Source organism: Brachyistius frenatus, unplaced genomic scaffold (genome assembly GCF_029030835.1).
Source record: "Brachyistius frenatus isolate BFR_SWC_R1_liver_20210118 unplaced genomic scaffold, ASM2903083v1 Contig_100, whole genome shotgun sequence".
Lineage (NCBI taxonomy): Eukaryota > Metazoa > Chordata > Actinopteri > Embiotocidae > Brachyistius > Brachyistius frenatus.
The window spans coordinates 542,705-562,329 of record NW_027210699.1 but is presented as its reverse complement, the minus strand read 5'-3'; the positions used below and the strand labels follow the sequence as shown (position 1 = coordinate 562,329).

At 39.0% G+C, this 19,625-nt stretch overlaps 1 protein-coding gene across 1 annotated transcript in view; it reads right to left on the bottom strand.

Moving 5' to 3' along the window:
• The window catches only part of LOC138628437 (transmembrane channel-like protein 3), a 36,973-nt gene extending 19,413 nt beyond the window's left edge, over nt 1–17,560 (bottom strand). The window contains exons 1-10 of the mRNA XM_069711486.1: nt 17,279–17,560; nt 14,624–14,770; nt 11,766–11,841; nt 8,815–8,896; nt 8,519–8,625; nt 4,025–4,123; nt 3,593–3,735; nt 2,345–2,492; nt 2,205–2,248; nt 803–950 (exon numbers count right to left, since the gene is read on the bottom strand). Coding sequence (XP_069567587.1) covers nt 803–950; nt 2,205–2,248; nt 2,345–2,492; nt 3,593–3,735; nt 4,025–4,123; nt 8,519–8,625; nt 8,815–8,896; nt 11,766–11,841; nt 14,624–14,770; nt 17,279–17,400 — 1,116 coding nt within the window. The 5' untranslated portion in view covers nt 17,401–17,560. The remainder of the gene's footprint in view (nt 1–802; nt 951–2,204; nt 2,249–2,344; nt 2,493–3,592; nt 3,736–4,024; nt 4,124–8,518; nt 8,626–8,814; nt 8,897–11,765; nt 11,842–14,623; nt 14,771–17,278) is intronic.
• Between the last annotated feature and the right edge of the window lie 2,065 nt (nt 17,561–19,625).

Genomic DNA, 19,625 nt, shown 5'->3' with positions numbered 1-19,625 from the left:
TTTGACGTAGCATGTTAGGCGTAGTTTGTTAGACGTAGTATGTTAGAGGTAGTATGTTAGAGGTAGTATGTTAGGCGTAGTATGTTTGACGTAGCATGTTCGACGTAGTATTTTAGACGTAGTATGTTAGACGTAGCATGTTAAATGTAGGATACCAAAGTACCAGGATGTTCTACTACATCTGCAGTCTGCAGGTCAGCATGATACTCTGGCTGTTCTGACCCACAATCCTTTGCAGCGGAAGATATGTCACATTGACTGAGCCGCCGAGACAGTTGGTGGCGCTGATGCTCCGCCCACAACAGGAAGAAGAAGAAGAGGTATTAAAAGGAAGTCGTTCCAAATTGCATCCTTTTTCTTTTTATATTAAACGTCGCGCGACTGTGAGTCAAAGTCGTACGTTACAGTTGTACACATACTACATGCAACAGTAGAAACTGTACGCTGCAGTTCGTACTGAAAGTTAAAGGAAATAGTATGCGGTTCAGAGCACAGGGTTTATTTCGGCCTCTGCCCGTTGACCGTTGTTATCGTTGAGCTCCACAGCACCAAAATCTGTCTCTGAGAATGAGGTTGTCCTGGATTGATGGATCTGGTGGGTCAACAGAGGATTCAGGGCGACTACGTCTCTCTGAAGCCATGAGCTGTCACTGACTGACTCAGTGCTCGTCCTCCACCGTATCTGTTTCAAGCCTCCACCTCCATCGGTGCTTTGGAGCTGTATTGTATGACGGGTAATCTAATCCGACTAATGATGCTGCTTATGATGATGATGATGATGATGTCTGCTCAGCTCCTCTACCTCGTTCTTCTCCCACAGCGTCAGCTCCGGCTTCTCCTGCTCCAGTTTCTGAGAGCGGTCCACCACGAAGTAGATGATGTAGATGCTGCCGGCGAGCGACAGCAGCACCAGGATGTTGGCCAGGATACGCAGACTGATCAGAACCGCCCTGAACAGAAAGACACGGCGGCGGTGAGCAGCAGGAGACGGTTCAGAGTGTCTCAGAGCATCAACATACAGTCCATCCAACACACGCTTTCCATCTGCGCTCAGCCCGCCTCACTCTTTTGTTGCTGCCACTACGACTTAGTCCCTCCAGGATTTCTTTTGTGATTGCTATGATCCAAAATGTTTGATTTTGCGGTGAATTTTCCCAAAAAATTTCAATGTAATTTGTCAAGTTTTAATTTAGTTTTTTTGCGTAAAATTTGAAATTAGAAAAAATTGCAGGTCGAGAAAGAAAAAAATATTTTTTTAAAACACTACCTGATAAAAGAATAAAGGTGTAATCACTTCCTGTGATAATAATCATGCTGCACATCAGAGATATTTTAGTTCTGATCTAATTTATGTATTTATTGAACTGAGAGAACCGTGGAGATAAAAGTTCCTAAAAGCTCCTAAAAGGTCCTAAAAGGTCCTAAAAGCTGCGTATGTTTTCAGAACAGACCGTCTGTGACTGGAATATAGAAACAAGGACTACATCAGCCTTTCAAAATAAGAGCTTTAGATGCTGTTTAATTCATGTTCATTCAACACATAGACCTGCTGGATGAAACAAACAAAGAGACGTCTCTGACAACTGGACGTGTGGAGAAAACTCATTTAACATCCAGTAATATGGAATCACTTCCTTTGATCACAAACATTTAATCACATCATTTTAATGTGAAGAACACATTTCCCACAAACCCCGTCACTTCCTGTTTTTTCTCCGATGAACAGAGTTTTATTTGGTGAAGAAAACAGGAGCAGAAACTTTCTGGTTGGAAATGAGGAATTACTTTTGTTAATAAAGTCAGTTTTGTTAAAAAATATTTACTTTATGTTTTATTACTTTCAGCTCAGATTCTGTTGATGACGTTTTTTGCGGAAAAATCATGTGAATTAAAAAAAAGAATTTGCTTGAATTCACATTCATTATTGCGATCACGATTTCTTATTTGTGGAGCGGCTGCGTATTGTTGAAATGAACTTTTAAAAATCCCGCCTCCACCCTCACATCCACCTGTATATTCTGAGATGTCCTTTACTAAAATCACTCATTGTGTTATAGAAACTCAGTTTCTATATCACAATGAGTTCACGTCAGTGTATAGAAACTGTTGAATATTTCCATGCTGGCTGCTGTAAATCAGCTGGTTTGAGCATCATTAAAAGGGAAAACATAGAAGAACAAGACGCATGGATGACTGACACCTACAGGCTGGTATCCTTCTTCTTTTCCTGCTCCTCAACAATGGCTTCCTGTGCAGAAAAACATTCAGCATGATTGAAGTGTTGGGGATATATAATTCCAGACTAGCTCTGTCTCTGGTGTGTGTGTCCTTGTGTGTCTCTGACCCTGATGTTGTTGACGATGGCGGCTCCTTTGCTCTCGGCGGCCTCCAGGTTTCCGATCAGGTAATCCCACGCGCAGAAAACTCTCCAGCAGAAGGTAAAGTTCTCATCGGAGGCGCTGGCCAGGCTCAGACGGGAGTTCTTGGCCATCCTGCAGGAGCATTACGTTTCAGCCAAACTTTACACAGGAGGAATCTGATGTACTCGTCCAGGAACGAAATGTCTCAAAATGGCAAAAACATCACTGATGTTGTCGTGTTAATAAATAAACTGCATCAGGAACTGTCGGTGTGAATTGTTTACTTTTCAATCATTATTTAAATAACCGAAGCTTCCGAGCGTTAATTACCCGAATCCTTCGTCTGTAAATGACACAGCGTCAATCAGCTGGTAGATTATTAAACCAGATCAGCAGGTGAAAATAACTCAATTGTTAACCCTTAATATGTAATTTAAATTGCAATTCATTTGTAGTTAACCGAAGTGGTTTTGCCATTTTATGGTCGAGATCGGCTGTTGCGTGATGACAACCGTCTGATTCACACTGAATTCAACAGACAAGAGTCATCTTACCTTATTATATGATTAGCTGAATCAAAAAGTTGCATTCAAAAAAATCGTGTTTGAATTATTTTTGTAAGTATGATAAAATACGTACATCACCTCAAAATTTACCCCGAAATTCCACTGAATGAGCGCATCTCTAGCGACACGAAAACTGCAACGTGGCTTAGCACAGAAAAAAAGCCCCTTGTGCTGCACCAACAGGAAAAGGTGCCTGGATCTGTAATAACACCAGATTTGTGCCGGTACGAAAGTGAGACCCAGAACCTCTTTGGCTCATTTGGTGACTGCTTCAAATGCACTACTTCTGAATCCCAATAAATTCCCATCATTCTTAGCTATGTTGTGGCATGTAATGAACATCGTTGCCTCTAGGTGACACTAGAGTGGATCTAGACTGTTTACGCGTGGTCAGACGGTGTTGCATACACACATGCTAGCTGTGAACACGCTACCGGTACATATGACTCCTGTCTTGTAACTATGGATACCACACTGAATGGCTTTTTTGTGGAGTCCATAAAATATCAGAGCAGCATTGAGTGAAAGCTATCCCAGCTTACCCTCGACAGGTCACCAGTCACAGGGCTGCTTTCAGTCAACGATTGAAACGCATATGTAAAAGTTACCTAAAACGGAATTCATCAAATCATATCAGAATAAGTAGTAAAGAGCATAAAGATTTACTTTCGTAACAGAATGATGAAACTGTAGGCAAAGACAGCCATCCCAACCAGGAAGTAGGCAAGAGGCAGTCGGTAGCCTGCACTGCCAATTTTCCTCACCCTGCCATAGTACCCGTAGAATAACACAGAGTACTGCAGGTAGCCCTGTGGAGAGTTAAACACAACACATGTTCACAATAAACACAAAGAGACACAAGACGAGGATGTCATGATAAAGAAAATCAACTTCGCCTAGAATATAGTTCATTATTGCCTCTGAAATATAGAGACGTAAGAACGTCTTTACAATAGTCTAAACTTATGTAACTTGTGAAAGTGATGTTTAAACTGCAGTAGAGGTCAGGGAGGCAGTAAAGTAATGTTTCAATAATGGTCCATTGTGTCTGTAAGTAATGTGCTGTTGACAGAGCAGTAAAAGGAAAGAAAGGCTTGCCCCGAGAGACCAGATGGTGTCCAGGTCCTGGGCGGAGGCCAGATGCTCCTTTGGGATAGTTTTACTCCTCGTTGTTCCAAATGGAGCTCCAGCCAGCAGCTAGTTCACACAAACGCATCAGAGAAGTGTCAATATTACAACAAATACATTTTCTGTCCATGCGTCATGGTTAGTGTTGCTAGATTTAGGCACAATAAAACTCAGTACATATTCTGTAAATGTTTTTTTTTGCCATCACGGTTACAATAACAATAATCACTTGGTTACTGTTGGGAAACAACAGCTGTCACTCCTTCACAACATGAATTCATGGTCAACCCATGATGGTTTGCTGATGGTCAATGGTTTGTCTTTAGGGGATCAATTGATGATAATTGACCTTAAAACCCTGTTTCCAAAACAGTTGGGACGTTGTGTAAAATGTAAATAAAACCAGAATGTGATGATTCATAAATCACATAAACCCATATTTAATTGCAATTCTATCAAAGACACCATGTCAAATATTGAAACTGAGAAATGTTGTTGTTTTATGAGAAATATCTGCTCATTTTGAATTTGATGGCAGCGACACGTCTCTATAAAGTTGTTCCAGGATCATGTTCACCACTGAGCTGCATCACCTCTTCTTTTACCAACACTCTGGAAATGTTGGGGAACTGAGGAGACCAGCAGCTGGAGTTTTTAAAGTCAAATGTGGTCCCACTCTTGCCTGGTAGAGGATTTCAGCTCCTCAACAGTTCAGAGTCTCCTTTGTTGTATTTTTCATATCAAATAATGCCATCACAGATGCTGGCTTTTTAACTGAGCACTGATAACAAGCTGGATGGTCCCTCTCCTCTTTAACCTGGAGGATGCAGCGTCCATGATTTCCAAACAGAATCTCAGATTGTGATCCATCAGACCTCAGGACAGTTGTCCACTTCACCTCAGTCCATCTTCAATGATCTCGGTCCAGAGAAGGCGGCGGTGTTTCTGGATCATGTTTCTATCTGGTTTCTTCTTTGGAGAGTTTTAACATCATTTGTGGACGCAGCGATGAACTGTGTTCGCAGACGATGGTTTTCACAAGTGTTCCTGAGCCCATGCAGTGATTTCCACTCCAGAATAGTGTGTTTTTAATGCAGTGCTGCCTGAGGGCCTGAAGATCACCACCATCCAATATTGGTTTCCAGCCTTGTCCCTTGTGTTCAGAGATTTCTCCAGATTCTCTGAATCTTTTAATGATATTATGAACCGTAGACGATGAAATCCACTAATTCTTTGTAGTTTTACGTTGAGGAACATTATTCTTAGATTGTTGAACTATTTTCCCAAAGTCTTTCACAGAGTGGTGAACCTCTCCCCATCTTCACTGCTGAGAGACTCTGCCTCTCTGGGATGATCTTTTTGTACTCAATCATGTTACTGATCCAAGGGCGAGGGGTCGAATAAAAAGGCTAATTGTTTCGATAATAATTAAAACGGGGATCAGAAGTGTAGGGGTTCCTTCGGGGATAAGGTGTCCTAGGGCAGGTGTTGGCTGGTTTCGTATTCCAATAATAACGGTAGCGAGTCATAAGGGTACAGCAAAGGCTATATTAAGGGAAAGTTGCGTGGTAGGTGTGAAGGTATAGGGGAGGAGGCCAAGCATATTAAGGGTAATTAGGAAAAGTATAAGGGAAGTTAAGAGGGTGGCTCATTTGTGCCCCCTTAAATTAATAGGTAGGAATATTTGTTGAGTGAAGCGATTAATAAATCAGCCTTGAAGGGTTAATAAACGATTGTTAAGTCACCAAGGGGTGGGTTTGGGGTAAAGAATTCACGGGAGGCTTAGGGCGAGAGCCATTAAGGGGATCCCAAGGTATGTGGGGCTCATAAATTGATCAAAAAAAGCTTAGTGTCATGGTAAGTTTCAGGGCTCTGTTTTTTTGGGTTTTTTTGCACTTTGGGTAGAAGGTTCGTCAGGAAAAATATGTGCTAAGATCTTTGGAGGAATAATGGCAGTAAAAATTAATCAGGAAATTAATCTAATTAGTTGTGAGATGGTCCACCAGGTGTTTCTTTTAGCATTACACAACTTTACTAGTCTTTTTTTGCCCCTGTCCCAACTTTAGCTGGCATCAAATATTTTTCATAAAACAATACAATATCTTAGTTTCAACATTTGATATGTTATCTTTGTCCTATTTTCAATTAAATGTAGGTTTACAATGATTTGCAAATTCTCAAATTCTGTTTTTATTTACATTTCACAAAACGTCCCACATGTTTTAGAAGTCGAAGGAATCACAGTGATTGCAGGCACATGAACTGCATGTCATGCAAAATATTATAGAAGCTGGTGTGACCAGGCCTGAAACCTATTTTGCAACGTGTCCAACATAATGAACAGATTAAATCATGGAGGATAATGTATCTATAGAGTTTCCCTGCACAATATTTTTTTTTAAAGTGAGTAATAACTGAGGTGGACTGACCCTACGTTCCATCTTTGGTCATATAATTCACCGAGTAAAAACAAAGACATAAAATGTGACAGAACATCCATGATGTTTGATGGTGGATGATATTACTGACTAAGCAGAGGTGCGATAAAGATAGGACGTCTGAGAGGAGGCAGCGGAAGGTCAGTCCCAACAAACCGTGGAGGGGAGGAGAGATATGTGGAAGAAATGAGATCCGGCCGTAGGAATGACTGGATAAGTCATGTCGAGGGAAATTGCTTGTGTCTGCATGTGAGAGACGAACATAAATCCTGCAGGATATCTGTCTGCAGGTTGTGCTTGTTTGTAATGGATCCTCTTAAGTGTTCTGATCATTTGAACAAAAACATTTATGAGGGCCGGGTATTGTTGAAATATCAGTACCAGTCCCTGAGCGATACTTTTTTAAAACCAAGTTTAAAAATTCAATTTTAACAGAAAGAAATTACATTACACAATTTTCATGCAGTTTTAAAGGGGTAGAATGTAACCCAGGTTATTTTCTGTAGCTGCAATTTACAGATGTCCCCTAATCCAATTGACCAATGTTCCCTGAACACATCACACGTTGTGCAGTTACTGCAGCTCAGAGAGGCATGTGGGCAAAAATTAGTCTGAAGGTACGGTTTGCTCGTCGAAGTTCAAACTGAGTGATTTTATGAAACAGAGCCTACGTATGACACACGCTGTGGCTCACTGACACTGACTCCTATATTTATGCTTTTAAAATGAGCCTCGGTATCAAAATTTAGTTGCCAATGATGAGGCATCTTTGACAGTTAATAGCAGCAAAGCAATCGTGTCAGTGCAGAGTCAGAAAATAATACATTAATTGGATATATAATACAACCCTAAGTGGTTTTAGTATCACCCTGGAAGAAATTCACCAGAAAATTAATCCTTAAAGCTAATCCAAGTGTGACCTGAAGGAAACTGGCCTTGCTCGACGTTGTAAATCTCATCCAAAAGGCTTCTTCAGTTATAATTGACATGTTAAAGCCTCGAACTCCTCCTTCAGTCAGTGGCTATAATAGGATTTATTTTATATATGAATATGTACTATCTTCAATTCTTTACGATTTAATCTACTAGTTATTAATTGTGAACAAAACTGTCGTAGAGATCCAAAGAAACATTAACGAGTCGGAGAACGGTGTGCTTTTTCACAAAGTTAAATGTTCACACGAGTAGAATCTGAATCAATTTAAAAAGAAAAAAAAAAAATCTGATTTGTCTTGCAGGATATCACAAACCACCAAATCGCGAGCCATAATTTATTAATCAGTCCCTCTGGTTTAACGCAAATTCAAGCAAACACCGCAATATCCAACAAGCAGAAAAATCAGAAGTGGTGAGGTTTGCGGAAATTGTGTTCTTCACATTAAAATGATGTGATTAAATGTTTGTGATCAAAGGAAGTGATTCCATATTACTGGATGTTAAATGAGTTTTCTCCACACGTCCAGTTGTCAGAGACGTCTCTCTGTTTGTTTCATCCAGCAGGTCTATGTGTTGAATGAACATGAATTAAACAGCATCTAAAGCTCTTATTTTGACAGCTGATGTCGTCCTTGTTTCTATATTCCAGTCACAGACGGTCTGTTCTGGAGACATACGCAGCTTTTAGGACCTTTTAGGACCTTTTAGGAGCTTTTGTCTCCACGGTTCTCTAAGTTCATAAAAAAAAGATCAGAACTAAAATATTTCTGTAATGTGCAGCATGATTATTATCACAGGAAGTGATTACAGATTTATGTATCAGGTATTGCTTAAAATAAATCAAATTTTTCTTTCTCAACCTACAATCTTTTCGAATTCCCAACATTTTCTGCAAAAATCAAGTAAAACCTTGCAAATTACATCACAACTATTCAGAAAATCCACTGCAAAATCAAACATTGTTGATCGCAACAATGCAAAGAAACTGGAGGACTAACTTATTATTTACATATAAAGTGCAGTATCATATATACTATTATTATACATGAGCATTGGTATTAATAGGATACAGTATCATAGACTTGCTGACCTCCGGCAGGACGATGAAGGCTCCAGTCATGATGGTGAGGACGATGTTGATCCCAAACAACCAGCGCAGGAAGATAAAGTAGGAGGCCACACCCGACCCGAAGTGACCTGACGGAGCAGAGAACATCTGGCTGAGACCGACCGACACACACTGATGCAGCGGGAGTAATTCTAGTTTTTAAAACAGTATTTGACATTACTTTACAGGCATTAAAATAAATAAAACAAATAAATAATATCACTGTGGGCCATGTTAATAGTAGCATGTCTTTGAAGTAGAGAAAACAGACAACTCACTTTCAATTTTCTTGATCCTCACTTCCCAGGGAATGAACAGAACCACGATGTTGTACAGCACACGGGACATTTTCTTCAGCAGCTGCAGGAGGTGTCAAAAGAAACAAGAACATGCACAAGTACTTCTTCATTTCCTCCTGAATTCTGAAATATAATTTGCATGCTCACAAGAGTCCTTTAGAAAGCAACAGCACCAGCAGACACAGTAGGCATGGCAAGAAATGTCCATCAAATTATAATCTAACTTTTGCACGTAAATTCCATCAAACACACAAGTACAGATAATATACAATATAATATATTAGACAATAGTATGTGTGGTTTGAACTATCAGAAGTCCTTTTGTTTTATAACTATTTCAATGATGTATCTAAACAATTGATGTTAAACAGGTTTGTGTCACTGTTATAGGTTTATTATATACATATATACATATATATTATTATTATTATATCACATTTCCCTTCACCTATGACATGTATATATGTCTTTATAACGGCATGTAAAAATAAATATTATATCTATCAATCACTTGCTTATTTTCAACAGTTAGGGAAGAAGGCATGCTGGGAAATGCTATTATTTTTCCATCCCTGTCATTTGTGATGTGTCATGTGGTAGTTGTTTTTATTTGCCAATCAAAACGAGGTTACACTGAAGCATGTTGGTCTTCACACCGAGTGAGTGCGCGAGGACGAGAGAGATTCATCAACATGTCACCATCACAACACCACCATAAAACCCTGATTAATCTATTTGCGTCATAACATTAGCGAGTTGATGCAAAAACATATGACAGGTTTTGCTGTTGTCACAATGTTATTCTCAAGAATGGATGTTTTGTTCTGTTTTTTTTTTTTAAAAGGAATAAAATGTTTGCCCTGTGGGTCCAAGCCGACGGCTGCCGGGTGAATAATATCATTTCAGTTACTACATTGCTCACAAACTGTGACAAAATGATTTTGCATCATTCAGGATGTAATTATGAAGCTCATGTATCCACATTGTCCGCTGATGCGATGTGACTCTGCAGCTTATCTCATCTTATGATGTGATGAAAGTTCAAATCAGAACTGAGCTGATAATTATTAATCAAAATAAGGTCAGCTGGGCCAATGATTGTGATTTTCAATTAACTAGGAGCCGAACTGTAGAATTAATAACTCATCATCAGACTGCTCACTGAAAGTCAATTTATTGTAATGGGTCTGAAGCAGCCGGAACATTTTAATTAAACGTAGCTATAACAACAGGCTATAAATTCAGCCGTGCGGCTGTGATTCTGCAGCATAGCTATCTTCCTCTCTGTCCATCTTCCTCTTTGAAGATGTGCGAATGTAACACAGACGGATAAAGCAGAGGAGATTATCCATGTGTGTGTCCAGCACTCAGCAGGAGAGGAGCTGCGTAAAGTCAGAACTCAGCAGCCTGTAAAAAGGAAATCCAGCATGTTTTATTATTCTGGTTTATCATCAAACGGCTGCAGTGCAGCGGAATAACATGGAGACGCTCCGGTCAGCATACATTCACACAGAATCAACGGAGTTGTGGCAGCTTATAGTTCAGATACGGTAAAAAAAGTTTTCAAGGAAGCCACGGCGGAGAGATATTTGTTGTTTTACTTTTGACTTTTCTGCACCACTGATATACTTATTTGAGTGTTTTGGAGAAGATCTGTGATTTCACTATAAAATTAAATTGTCAAACTGTCTCTGTGCTGCTGAACATTTGGAAAATAGAATAAAACCAATAACAGCGAGAGTTAATGGAGTCTCTTGCACTGTTTTTGTGATTGTTGTGATCCAAAATTTTGAGGCAGATTTTCTCGTGAATGTCGATGTAATTTGTGGAGTTTTAAGTGATTTTTTTTTTCTGTTTGAAACTTCTAACAAATTGCAAGTCAAGGAAGAAAAGTTGGATTTTTTTTTTGAAGCACTACATGATAAAGTAATAAATATGTAATCACTTGCTTTGGTAATAATCATGCTGCACATCACATACATATTTTAGTTCTAATATTTTTTAAATTTATTTATTCAAATTGATTTATTGAAAAACTATGGGGTTAAAAGTTAAAAAAAAAATCATGAAAGTGCAGTAGCTTTAAAGAACAGAGGGTCTGTGACTGGAATATAGTAACAAGGACTACATCAGCCTTTCAAAATAAGAGCTTTAGATGCTGTTTAATTCATGTTCATTCAACACATAGACCTGCTGGATGAAACAAACAAAGAGACGTCTCTGACAACTGGACGTGTGGAGAAAACTCATTTAACATCACATCATGATATGGAATCACTTCCTTTGATCACAAACATTTCATTTTAAACTTTTATTGTGAAAGCCAACTTTCCTGTTTTTCTGCTTGAGTTTTATTTGATGATGAGTAAACAGGAGCACAGCCTGTCTGATAATTTTGTCAATAAAGTGAGTTTTGTTTGAAAAGATTTACTTTATATTGTTAATACTTTCAGCACAGATTCTGACGACCACATTTTTTGCAGAAAAATCGCATGAATTTAAAAGAATTGCAAGATCTCACAAATATTATGGAGTTTGCTTGAAATTTGCTTTAATTATTGCGTTTGCAAATCTGACACAATACCACGCAAAAAGTGTGTAAAACTTTACGCCACTAACACTCCTGATCTGTTAGTACGTCACAAACCACCAACGACTGCGTCTGCTGCTGTTCAGCTGTTTTGGCTCTTTGGGTTAATTCAGCTGATTAACATTAATTTATGCATTCATATGTACTTTCCCCTCTAACGGGCATCACACGTACTCATAGAACTGTAGTTACGTTCAGTAATCCTTATTTCTGTGTCCACAGACGGCGCTGTTGTTGCTGCACAGCAAAAGTTACGATGTCTATTTTTAAAGTGGGACTGTGTGCATGTTGAAGGAAACTTCAGTGTGTAAAAGAGGCTGAATAGTTGTTGTGTACGTACATCCGCTCCGGCGGTCTGGTAGCCTCTGGTTCTGGTCAGTCGGCCTTCGTACTTCAGAACAATCTCTCTGGCCTGCCTGGCAAACAAACAGACAAAAGACACTCACATAAACATTGTGAACGAGGTTGTTATTTTTTGTTGGGATCTATTTCTGCCTGTAAACGTTTCATAAAGTAGAAATACAACAATTGAATTGTCATGGAGTACTTATTATTTGGTTACTGTCATTTTTACTTAAGTAAAGGATGATAATATTCCAACCACGAAATACAGAAATACCTCAAGACACAACTTTTATTGAAATTAGATAAAATAACCAACCAAGCATATCTCAGGTCTGCATCCATTTTTTTTTAAACTTCAATATTTTGAGAAATAAAATCGTGAGAAAAATGAAGTACATTTCATGGAAATTAAATGTCATTGTGGGAAATTATGCAAAACAAGCTCTATTGACATTTTTGTTGAATAAATAATTGGAAAGCTAACTTCCCTTGTGGCCACTGCTTCAAAGAGGATCAAATGTTTGTGTATTCAAAAGCCGTCAATTTCCATGAGATGTACTCACTTTTTCACGTGACTGTTTTTATCGGACTGAGATTAGAAGACTGATCTCATAGGGCAAAATAAAATGTACAGAAGTATTATTCTGACTTTGAAAATATGATGAAAGTTTGAGTTCAAATTTGTTACAAATCAATTCAATGAATTTGGATCTTTTCATGAGAAAAAACACAAACAAATCTCCCAATTATTCCTTTCGTGAAACCACTTTAAAACACCTTTAGAGTCATATTTCTGCCTCGACTCTTTTTACTACGTGTCATTTATGTTTTTATTTTTTTACTTGCTTTAGCAGCACTCGTATTCTTACCATTCAGGTGTTTTTACAGCTATAATATTTTATGTAATAGATGCTATCATTTGATACAGGCGTGTAGAAAATGATGGATGTAAATCGTTGGACTGGGTTTGTGAGTGTTGGTTCTGTGGTTTAAAGTTTTATGGGGCCTAATTTGAGCGCTCCACAGTGTGTACTCTCTAATAATGTCATCACGCTGAACAATATGGCCCTTAACATTTTTAAATCAAAGCGCAAACCGGTACTATTCCCCTGATCCTTCTGAAACCAGTCACGGTGTGCTCGTCCCATTAAATAAATGCTCTGAAGAGATTCTTCTGCTTTACAGTCCGTAAGATGAAAGTTAAAACCAGCTCGTCCCGTCACGGCGCTGCGAACCAAGTTTTAACTATGAGGAACAGACTTCCCGCACTATCAACCCCGGAAAGCGACCGCAGCCTTAATATCCGTGGAAGAAACAGTTTTATTTCCAGAGCCGAGGGTCAGAGTCCACATTTGAAGAATAACTTGTCAGGAAATGTTGGTAAAAATCACTGATTTGTGATGTGAAATATAAGCAGTCGTTGCAGTTGGAGTAATCGCAGACATTCAGCCTGAGATTAAAGAGGGTGTAAAAACGCAGACTTGCATCCTGTCCTTGATGATGGTAATAAAACCTCCGCGGTAATAACAAACCGTCCATATAAAACCTGTTATCCATGGCACATACTCAGCACATCTTAGAAGCTCTCCATCTCCTCCAGCTCTCGGTGGCTCGGCTGGGTCTCTATCTTCTAGTGTAATTACATTTAGTCAAAGCTTTAGTGGTGCTCGGGACACCTGGCACAATGGCAGCGCCACACCATGTATGAATTGACTTTCTGTACAACATTCATACATTCAGATGTGTTTTGAATGGAACAAATACACTCCTATTGTAATAACTCCAGCTGTCCCTACAGGCCATGCAACAGCTGGTGTCATTTGTGCAATACGCAAGTAAATGTGCCCTCAAATGTAATTTTAGACTTGTTGTCTTTTGTGTTACAGGCGTTACAACAGTGATTTTGGACTCTAAATGCTGCCCACAGACGGTATTTAAAAAAGTTCGTAGCTTCAGGTCTGTAAAATGGTTCAGATGCAGAAGTGTCTTCAGCTGCAATACCAGCGAGTGCCACTAGAGGTCGGCTCCAAAAAGCCTCCGGCTCCATAGACTCCCATTCAACTTCTCTCATCAAATCCAAAGTGAATCAAATGTGTCCATCAGTTATCTCGGTGTTGTTAGCTAAAGTCACTCCTTCTTATTAGTTTTCTGGAGGTCCATCTGAAAATAATCCCTCATTCATTAGAAAAGAAGATTCAAGAAGACCTGTTTTTGGGGGCGTGTCTGTTTGATTGACAGGCCTGTGGTGCAGTCAGGTTACAGCTATCGGTGGGCGGGACGTAGTATCGTCAGGTTTCCGATCAGATCGGTCAGATCCACCTCTGGCTCCTCCCCCTGCTCGTCCAAATATGGTCACTTCCTGCTCCAAACCGCTCCGAACTAGCAAAGATGGTGACGGACAGAATCTGAACTGGAGGATTCATAATGTTCACAAACCAACGATGACATCACTGATGGTTGATGACATCACTGCTGGGTGATGACATCACTGATGGTTGATGCTTGCTGCCACAATGCCGCATTTTGTGACTGAATCTCACAAGCAGTGAAATAGACCACGCAAAGGGCTTAAAATATGTTTCAGAAATAAAGAAGATATGGTGCAAAAAACTTAAATAGTAAATATTACTGCAGGGCAGGTAGTATTTCGGTTAATACTTAGTTTCTTATTATTCCAATTTTTGCATTAAAATACTTTTTTGTAAATCTATGGATGTATTTCAATGATGCAGCATTTATTTACAAATAGATAATTAGCTGGTCTCAGACATACAGAGTGCATGTTTATGTGTGTGTTTAAGAGAAGAAGAAAAACAACACACACAGGAAGGTAACAATCAAACAGAGGGGTACTTTAGGACTTTTAGCTTGCGTCTCATTGGCCAGGGCCGGGTCCGGATGTTGGCGATAATCTCCTTCTGGTACTGGATGTTCTGAAACATCTCCTCCGGGTCGTTGCTGTCCACCCGCTCATCCTCTTTATCTTCATCGTCTGAAGAGCTGCAGAACGAGACACAGAAAGAAAACAAATAAATGGTGGAGCTCGGTGGCAAAATGTTTACAGATTATACAACAAGTGGTTCAGACTCAGAGATCTGATTGGTCAACTGAACATCTGGAACAAATCATCATGACATCACACCGTGCTCATCACTACAAATATCACTCCACCTCCTCAATGGGAAAATAGAATTAGAATAGAGTTTCATCTAATAAGTAATATAATGTAGTTTCTACTTGTTCTAGTTCTATTAAATGACCCATTTGGTGAAGTCGGGTCTCTTTTGGTCCTTTTTGGTCGCTCTGAGCACCCGTACCGTAACACCACGGATAGTCACGCACTTACAGTCCTAGAGGAGGCTAACTGGACCGGTTTGGTTTGAACACATGACACGGAGCTAAAATGTTAAAAACACATGAGAACATGGATATCTTTGTTCATCACATATCTTTGTTCATCAAATATCTTTGTTCATCACATATCTTTGTTCATCAGATATCTTTGTTCATCGGATATCTTTGTTCATCAGATATCTTAGTTCATCAGATATCTTTGTTCATCGGATATCTTTGTTCATCAGATATCTTTGTTCATCAGATATCTTTGTTTATCAGATATCTTTGTTCATCACATATCTTTGTTCATCAGATATCTTTGTTCATCGGATATCTTTGTTCATCAGATATCTTTTCATCGGATATCTTTGTTCATCGATATCTTTGTTCATCAGATATCTTTGTTCATCAGATATCTTTGTTCATCAGATATCTTTGTTCATCAGATATCTTTGTTCATCAGATATCTTTGTTCATCGGATATCTTTGTTCATCAGATATCTTTGTTCATCACATATCTTAGTTCATCAGATATCTTTGTTCATCAGATATCTGTGTTCATCAGATATCTGTGTTCATCAGATATCTGTGTTCATCAGATATCTTTGTTCATCAGATATCTTTGTTCATCAGATATCTTTGTTCCATCCAGACTGAACTAGCTGATCAGTTTAGTGTTTCTATGTTCTGTATTTATTCAGTTGGAGACTAGAAGTCCTCTCTATTGCTAGGTGGTTGCTAAGGGTCCGACTACTTTCTGGAGTAGTAAACATTACACAGGAGTCCACTGACGTTAGTGATTGTTTTTCAGCTGTTAGTCCTACCTCATGTGTTGCCATGGAAACAGAGATCACACAAACAAAAAGTTGTATATTTTGAGAGTGAACTGCTACACAACATGAACACATTTAATTACACGTTTTATTTCGTTGATAACTTGTTGTATAATCACAAAGTTACACTGGACGGTGTTTTAACGTCATTATTGGCACTTCAGTGATTCTTCCGACTTAAATATGAAACATAACCACAACACAACTGTTCTGGGATGAGCTGTGGTGCACGTCGTACTCGAGTCCACCACCCCATGATTCCTGTTTGTTTCACTAATGACTGTCCAATACAATAACAAAAAGATAATAATAAGAAAATCCATGAAGATTAATAGGAAATGTATTCAAGTTATCTGGGTTACTCACTTTCTAAAAATAAGGCAAATTAAATTACATTAAATGAAACATTATGATGGTGCTACTGATCCTTTAGAAATCTGATATTAGACACAGCCAACATGTTTCATTTCATTTCACCAATTCGTTAATTAGATGAACTACATGACTGTATGTATCAGGTTTAACATTATGTCAATTTAATCTGTATAAGTTCTACTTGTAGCCTTGTTGATGCACCTGAACAATCGTCACTGTTTCTGAAATCACTCCTTATCTTAAATATATTCCTTCATATTTTCCTCATTTGACTTCAAAATGTGAAACTTGTACCTGTAAATGTACACTATACGTACAACAATACACCGTGTCCCATTTTATAGGATCAGGATTGAGGTTGTGCACAAAGGAAGGAGTTTGAAAATAGATTTATTTCACACCTGATCAGCTGATGCAGAGACAACACTGTTATCCTCTGCAGACAGAAATTATTCCACTAAATCATCCATAAATATACATTTGTTTGTAATAAATGGTATTTAAATTTTCAACTGTAAACAATAAAGTTTTGGGAAAACATTTTGGAGACCTTTAAATAAAGCTGGTTGGATTTCTAGTTTGTGGATATCTAAATGAATGTTAGGAAAAAAGACGGGTTATATTTTTGTCTTAATGTCTAAATAATAAACAAGAAACACCAGTGATTTTATGTGTCTGTATTTATGTCATTATTATGCCACAATTAAAATACATCACAATGCAAGTCGTTATCAAAACAAAAACAATGGTTTAACAAGTATATATAAGTTTCCAATTCATTTTTAGCTTTATTGAAACTCCTTGACAAGCATGTGTGAATAATGAGCTCAAACAAAATAAATCAGACAAGCAGCAGGACAGAACGTCCCTGATGGAAGTAAAACAGCACAGGAAGCTCCCTTATGATTTGATTTAGTGAATGAATACTTGTATAACGTGCAGGATGCTGACGGAGCTGACTCACCCCTGCTGGTGGTCCTGGAAGGCAGAATAAATCCTCCTGGAGGTCTTCCTCACACTCTTGTGCCTCTTGGCTGCAGACAGCGACCTGCTGCTCCCCACCAGAGGATCCGACACCGTACTCATGCTGGCTCTGCTCACACAGTGTGTGCATGACTCTGTGAAGGATCAGTGTGTGTGCAGGTCAGCGTGTGAGCGCACACACACACACACACACACACACACACACACACACACACACACACACACACACACACACACACACACACACACACACACACACACACACACACACACACACACACACACACACACACACACACACACTCTGGCTGCATCTGAGCTGGAGCTACCTGAGCATCTGAAGACACACTGCTGCTCACACACACACACACACACACACACACACACACACACACACACACACACACACACACACACACACACACACACACACACACACACACACACACACACACACACACACACACACACACACATCAGGCCAATCACAGCCTGCACTGACTGCTTAAAGGGACACACACACACACACACATATATATATATTTTAAATTTTGTTTAAATTAAATTCTTCCAAAGTTATAAACGAGTTACATTATGTAAGCCATTTTACTATATATCAAATATATACTCATAAATTAATTATATAGGCTGTACATCTTAAATACTATGCTAGAATTAGTTTTTTTCAAAAGATAGGTTGTTGTTGTTTTTTTACATGAAACCCTGTTTTTTGTTTTGTTTTTTAAATCATGTATCTTTGATGCAGCTCCTGTCGCATCACCAAAGCAATGACTCATAAGGTACAGAAATCTATGAACTACCCCACATCGCCATGACAATAACAACAATATATATGATTATAAATAAAACAAAGGACTTGAGACTTTGACCACTTTCTCATTTTCCATTTTCAAAATCGAATGACTCAGCAGAAAGCCTCTTCTATTTTCAAGAGAAAATCAAAATAATTAAAATAGTTAACCAGGTCATGCTACATACAGTACATGTGCCAAAGACACATCAGATATAACTTTAAATTCTGATATAAAACCGTTAAGCCATCCTCACGGTTCGTTTTGTGGAGGAGGTTTTTATTGTTTTTAATGTCATGAAGATGGGATACTTAATTTAAAATAAACCTTTTTCTAAATAAAACTCTGGATTCATTTTGACACTTTTTTGATCCATTATAATTCTACATGAAGTCATTGTTCCTACGTTAACGGTGGGACGAGCCTTATGTTTGGTTGGCTCCTGACAGACAGATCGTAGAGCTGAATGGGACCTCGAAGGCTGAACAGATGTCTCTTATTTAATTGGAGGCTCTATAACGTGACTCTGTGGAGTATTTTTGAACAATTAATCACCCTGAGGACCAGTCACATCGTATAGAAAAACCCTGGATGTTCAACTCAGACAGAACCTTGAATAATTCAGTAGCGACAGAAAGCACAAAGGTTGTTAAACATCCCAGTGAGAACTGATACAGCACCTTGTTTTATCACTTACAGACTGTCCACAGGTCCACTGCCGGTCTTTTAACCAGAACTCAGCTGTGGCCACGTCGCTGTTTCAACCGTTTTACGTTGGACCTCTTTGTTTTATTGCTGAGTTTAACATCCGATGGCGTGCCAGGCTCCTCGCTATGTCTTTGACCTCTTAGTACTTAGTTTTTTTTTTTTTTATCTTGTTCCAGAAGCCAGTCTAAAACCAGCCGGGCCCCCGAGACTCTGGAAGCATCGAGTCGAAGGAGTCAAGTTTCTGCTGCTTTCCTTCTTCGAACATTACATTCACTTCCATTCATTTTGGACATCATTACCCAAAACCTTCCCTAACATTAATCATAACCAAGTCACGCCCACAGACCGGATATAAAAGTGTTTGTAGCTTCTGGCTCCGAAAAATTAGGCCAATGCAAAAGTGCCTTAAATTTTAAATCCACCAAGTGCCACCAGAGGTTGACTTCAAATAGCGCCGTTTACCATAAACTCCTATTCAACTTTTCTCAGGAGATTCTCAGTCGTATCTTTTTTTTTTTTTAACGTTTTCTGTATGTCATTTGCTGAATTCACTCCTTCTTATTAGTTTTCTGGAGGTCCATCTGAAAATAATCCCTCATTCATTAGAAAAGAAGATTCAAGAAGACCTGTTTTTGGGGGCATGTCTGTTTGATTGACAGGTCTGTGGTGCAGTCAGGTTACAGCTATCGGTGGGCGGGACGTAGTATCGTCAGGTTTCCAATCAGATCGGTCAGATCCAGCACTGGCTCCTCCCCCAGCTCGTCCAAATATGGTCACTTCCTGCTCCAAACCGCTCCGAACTAGCAA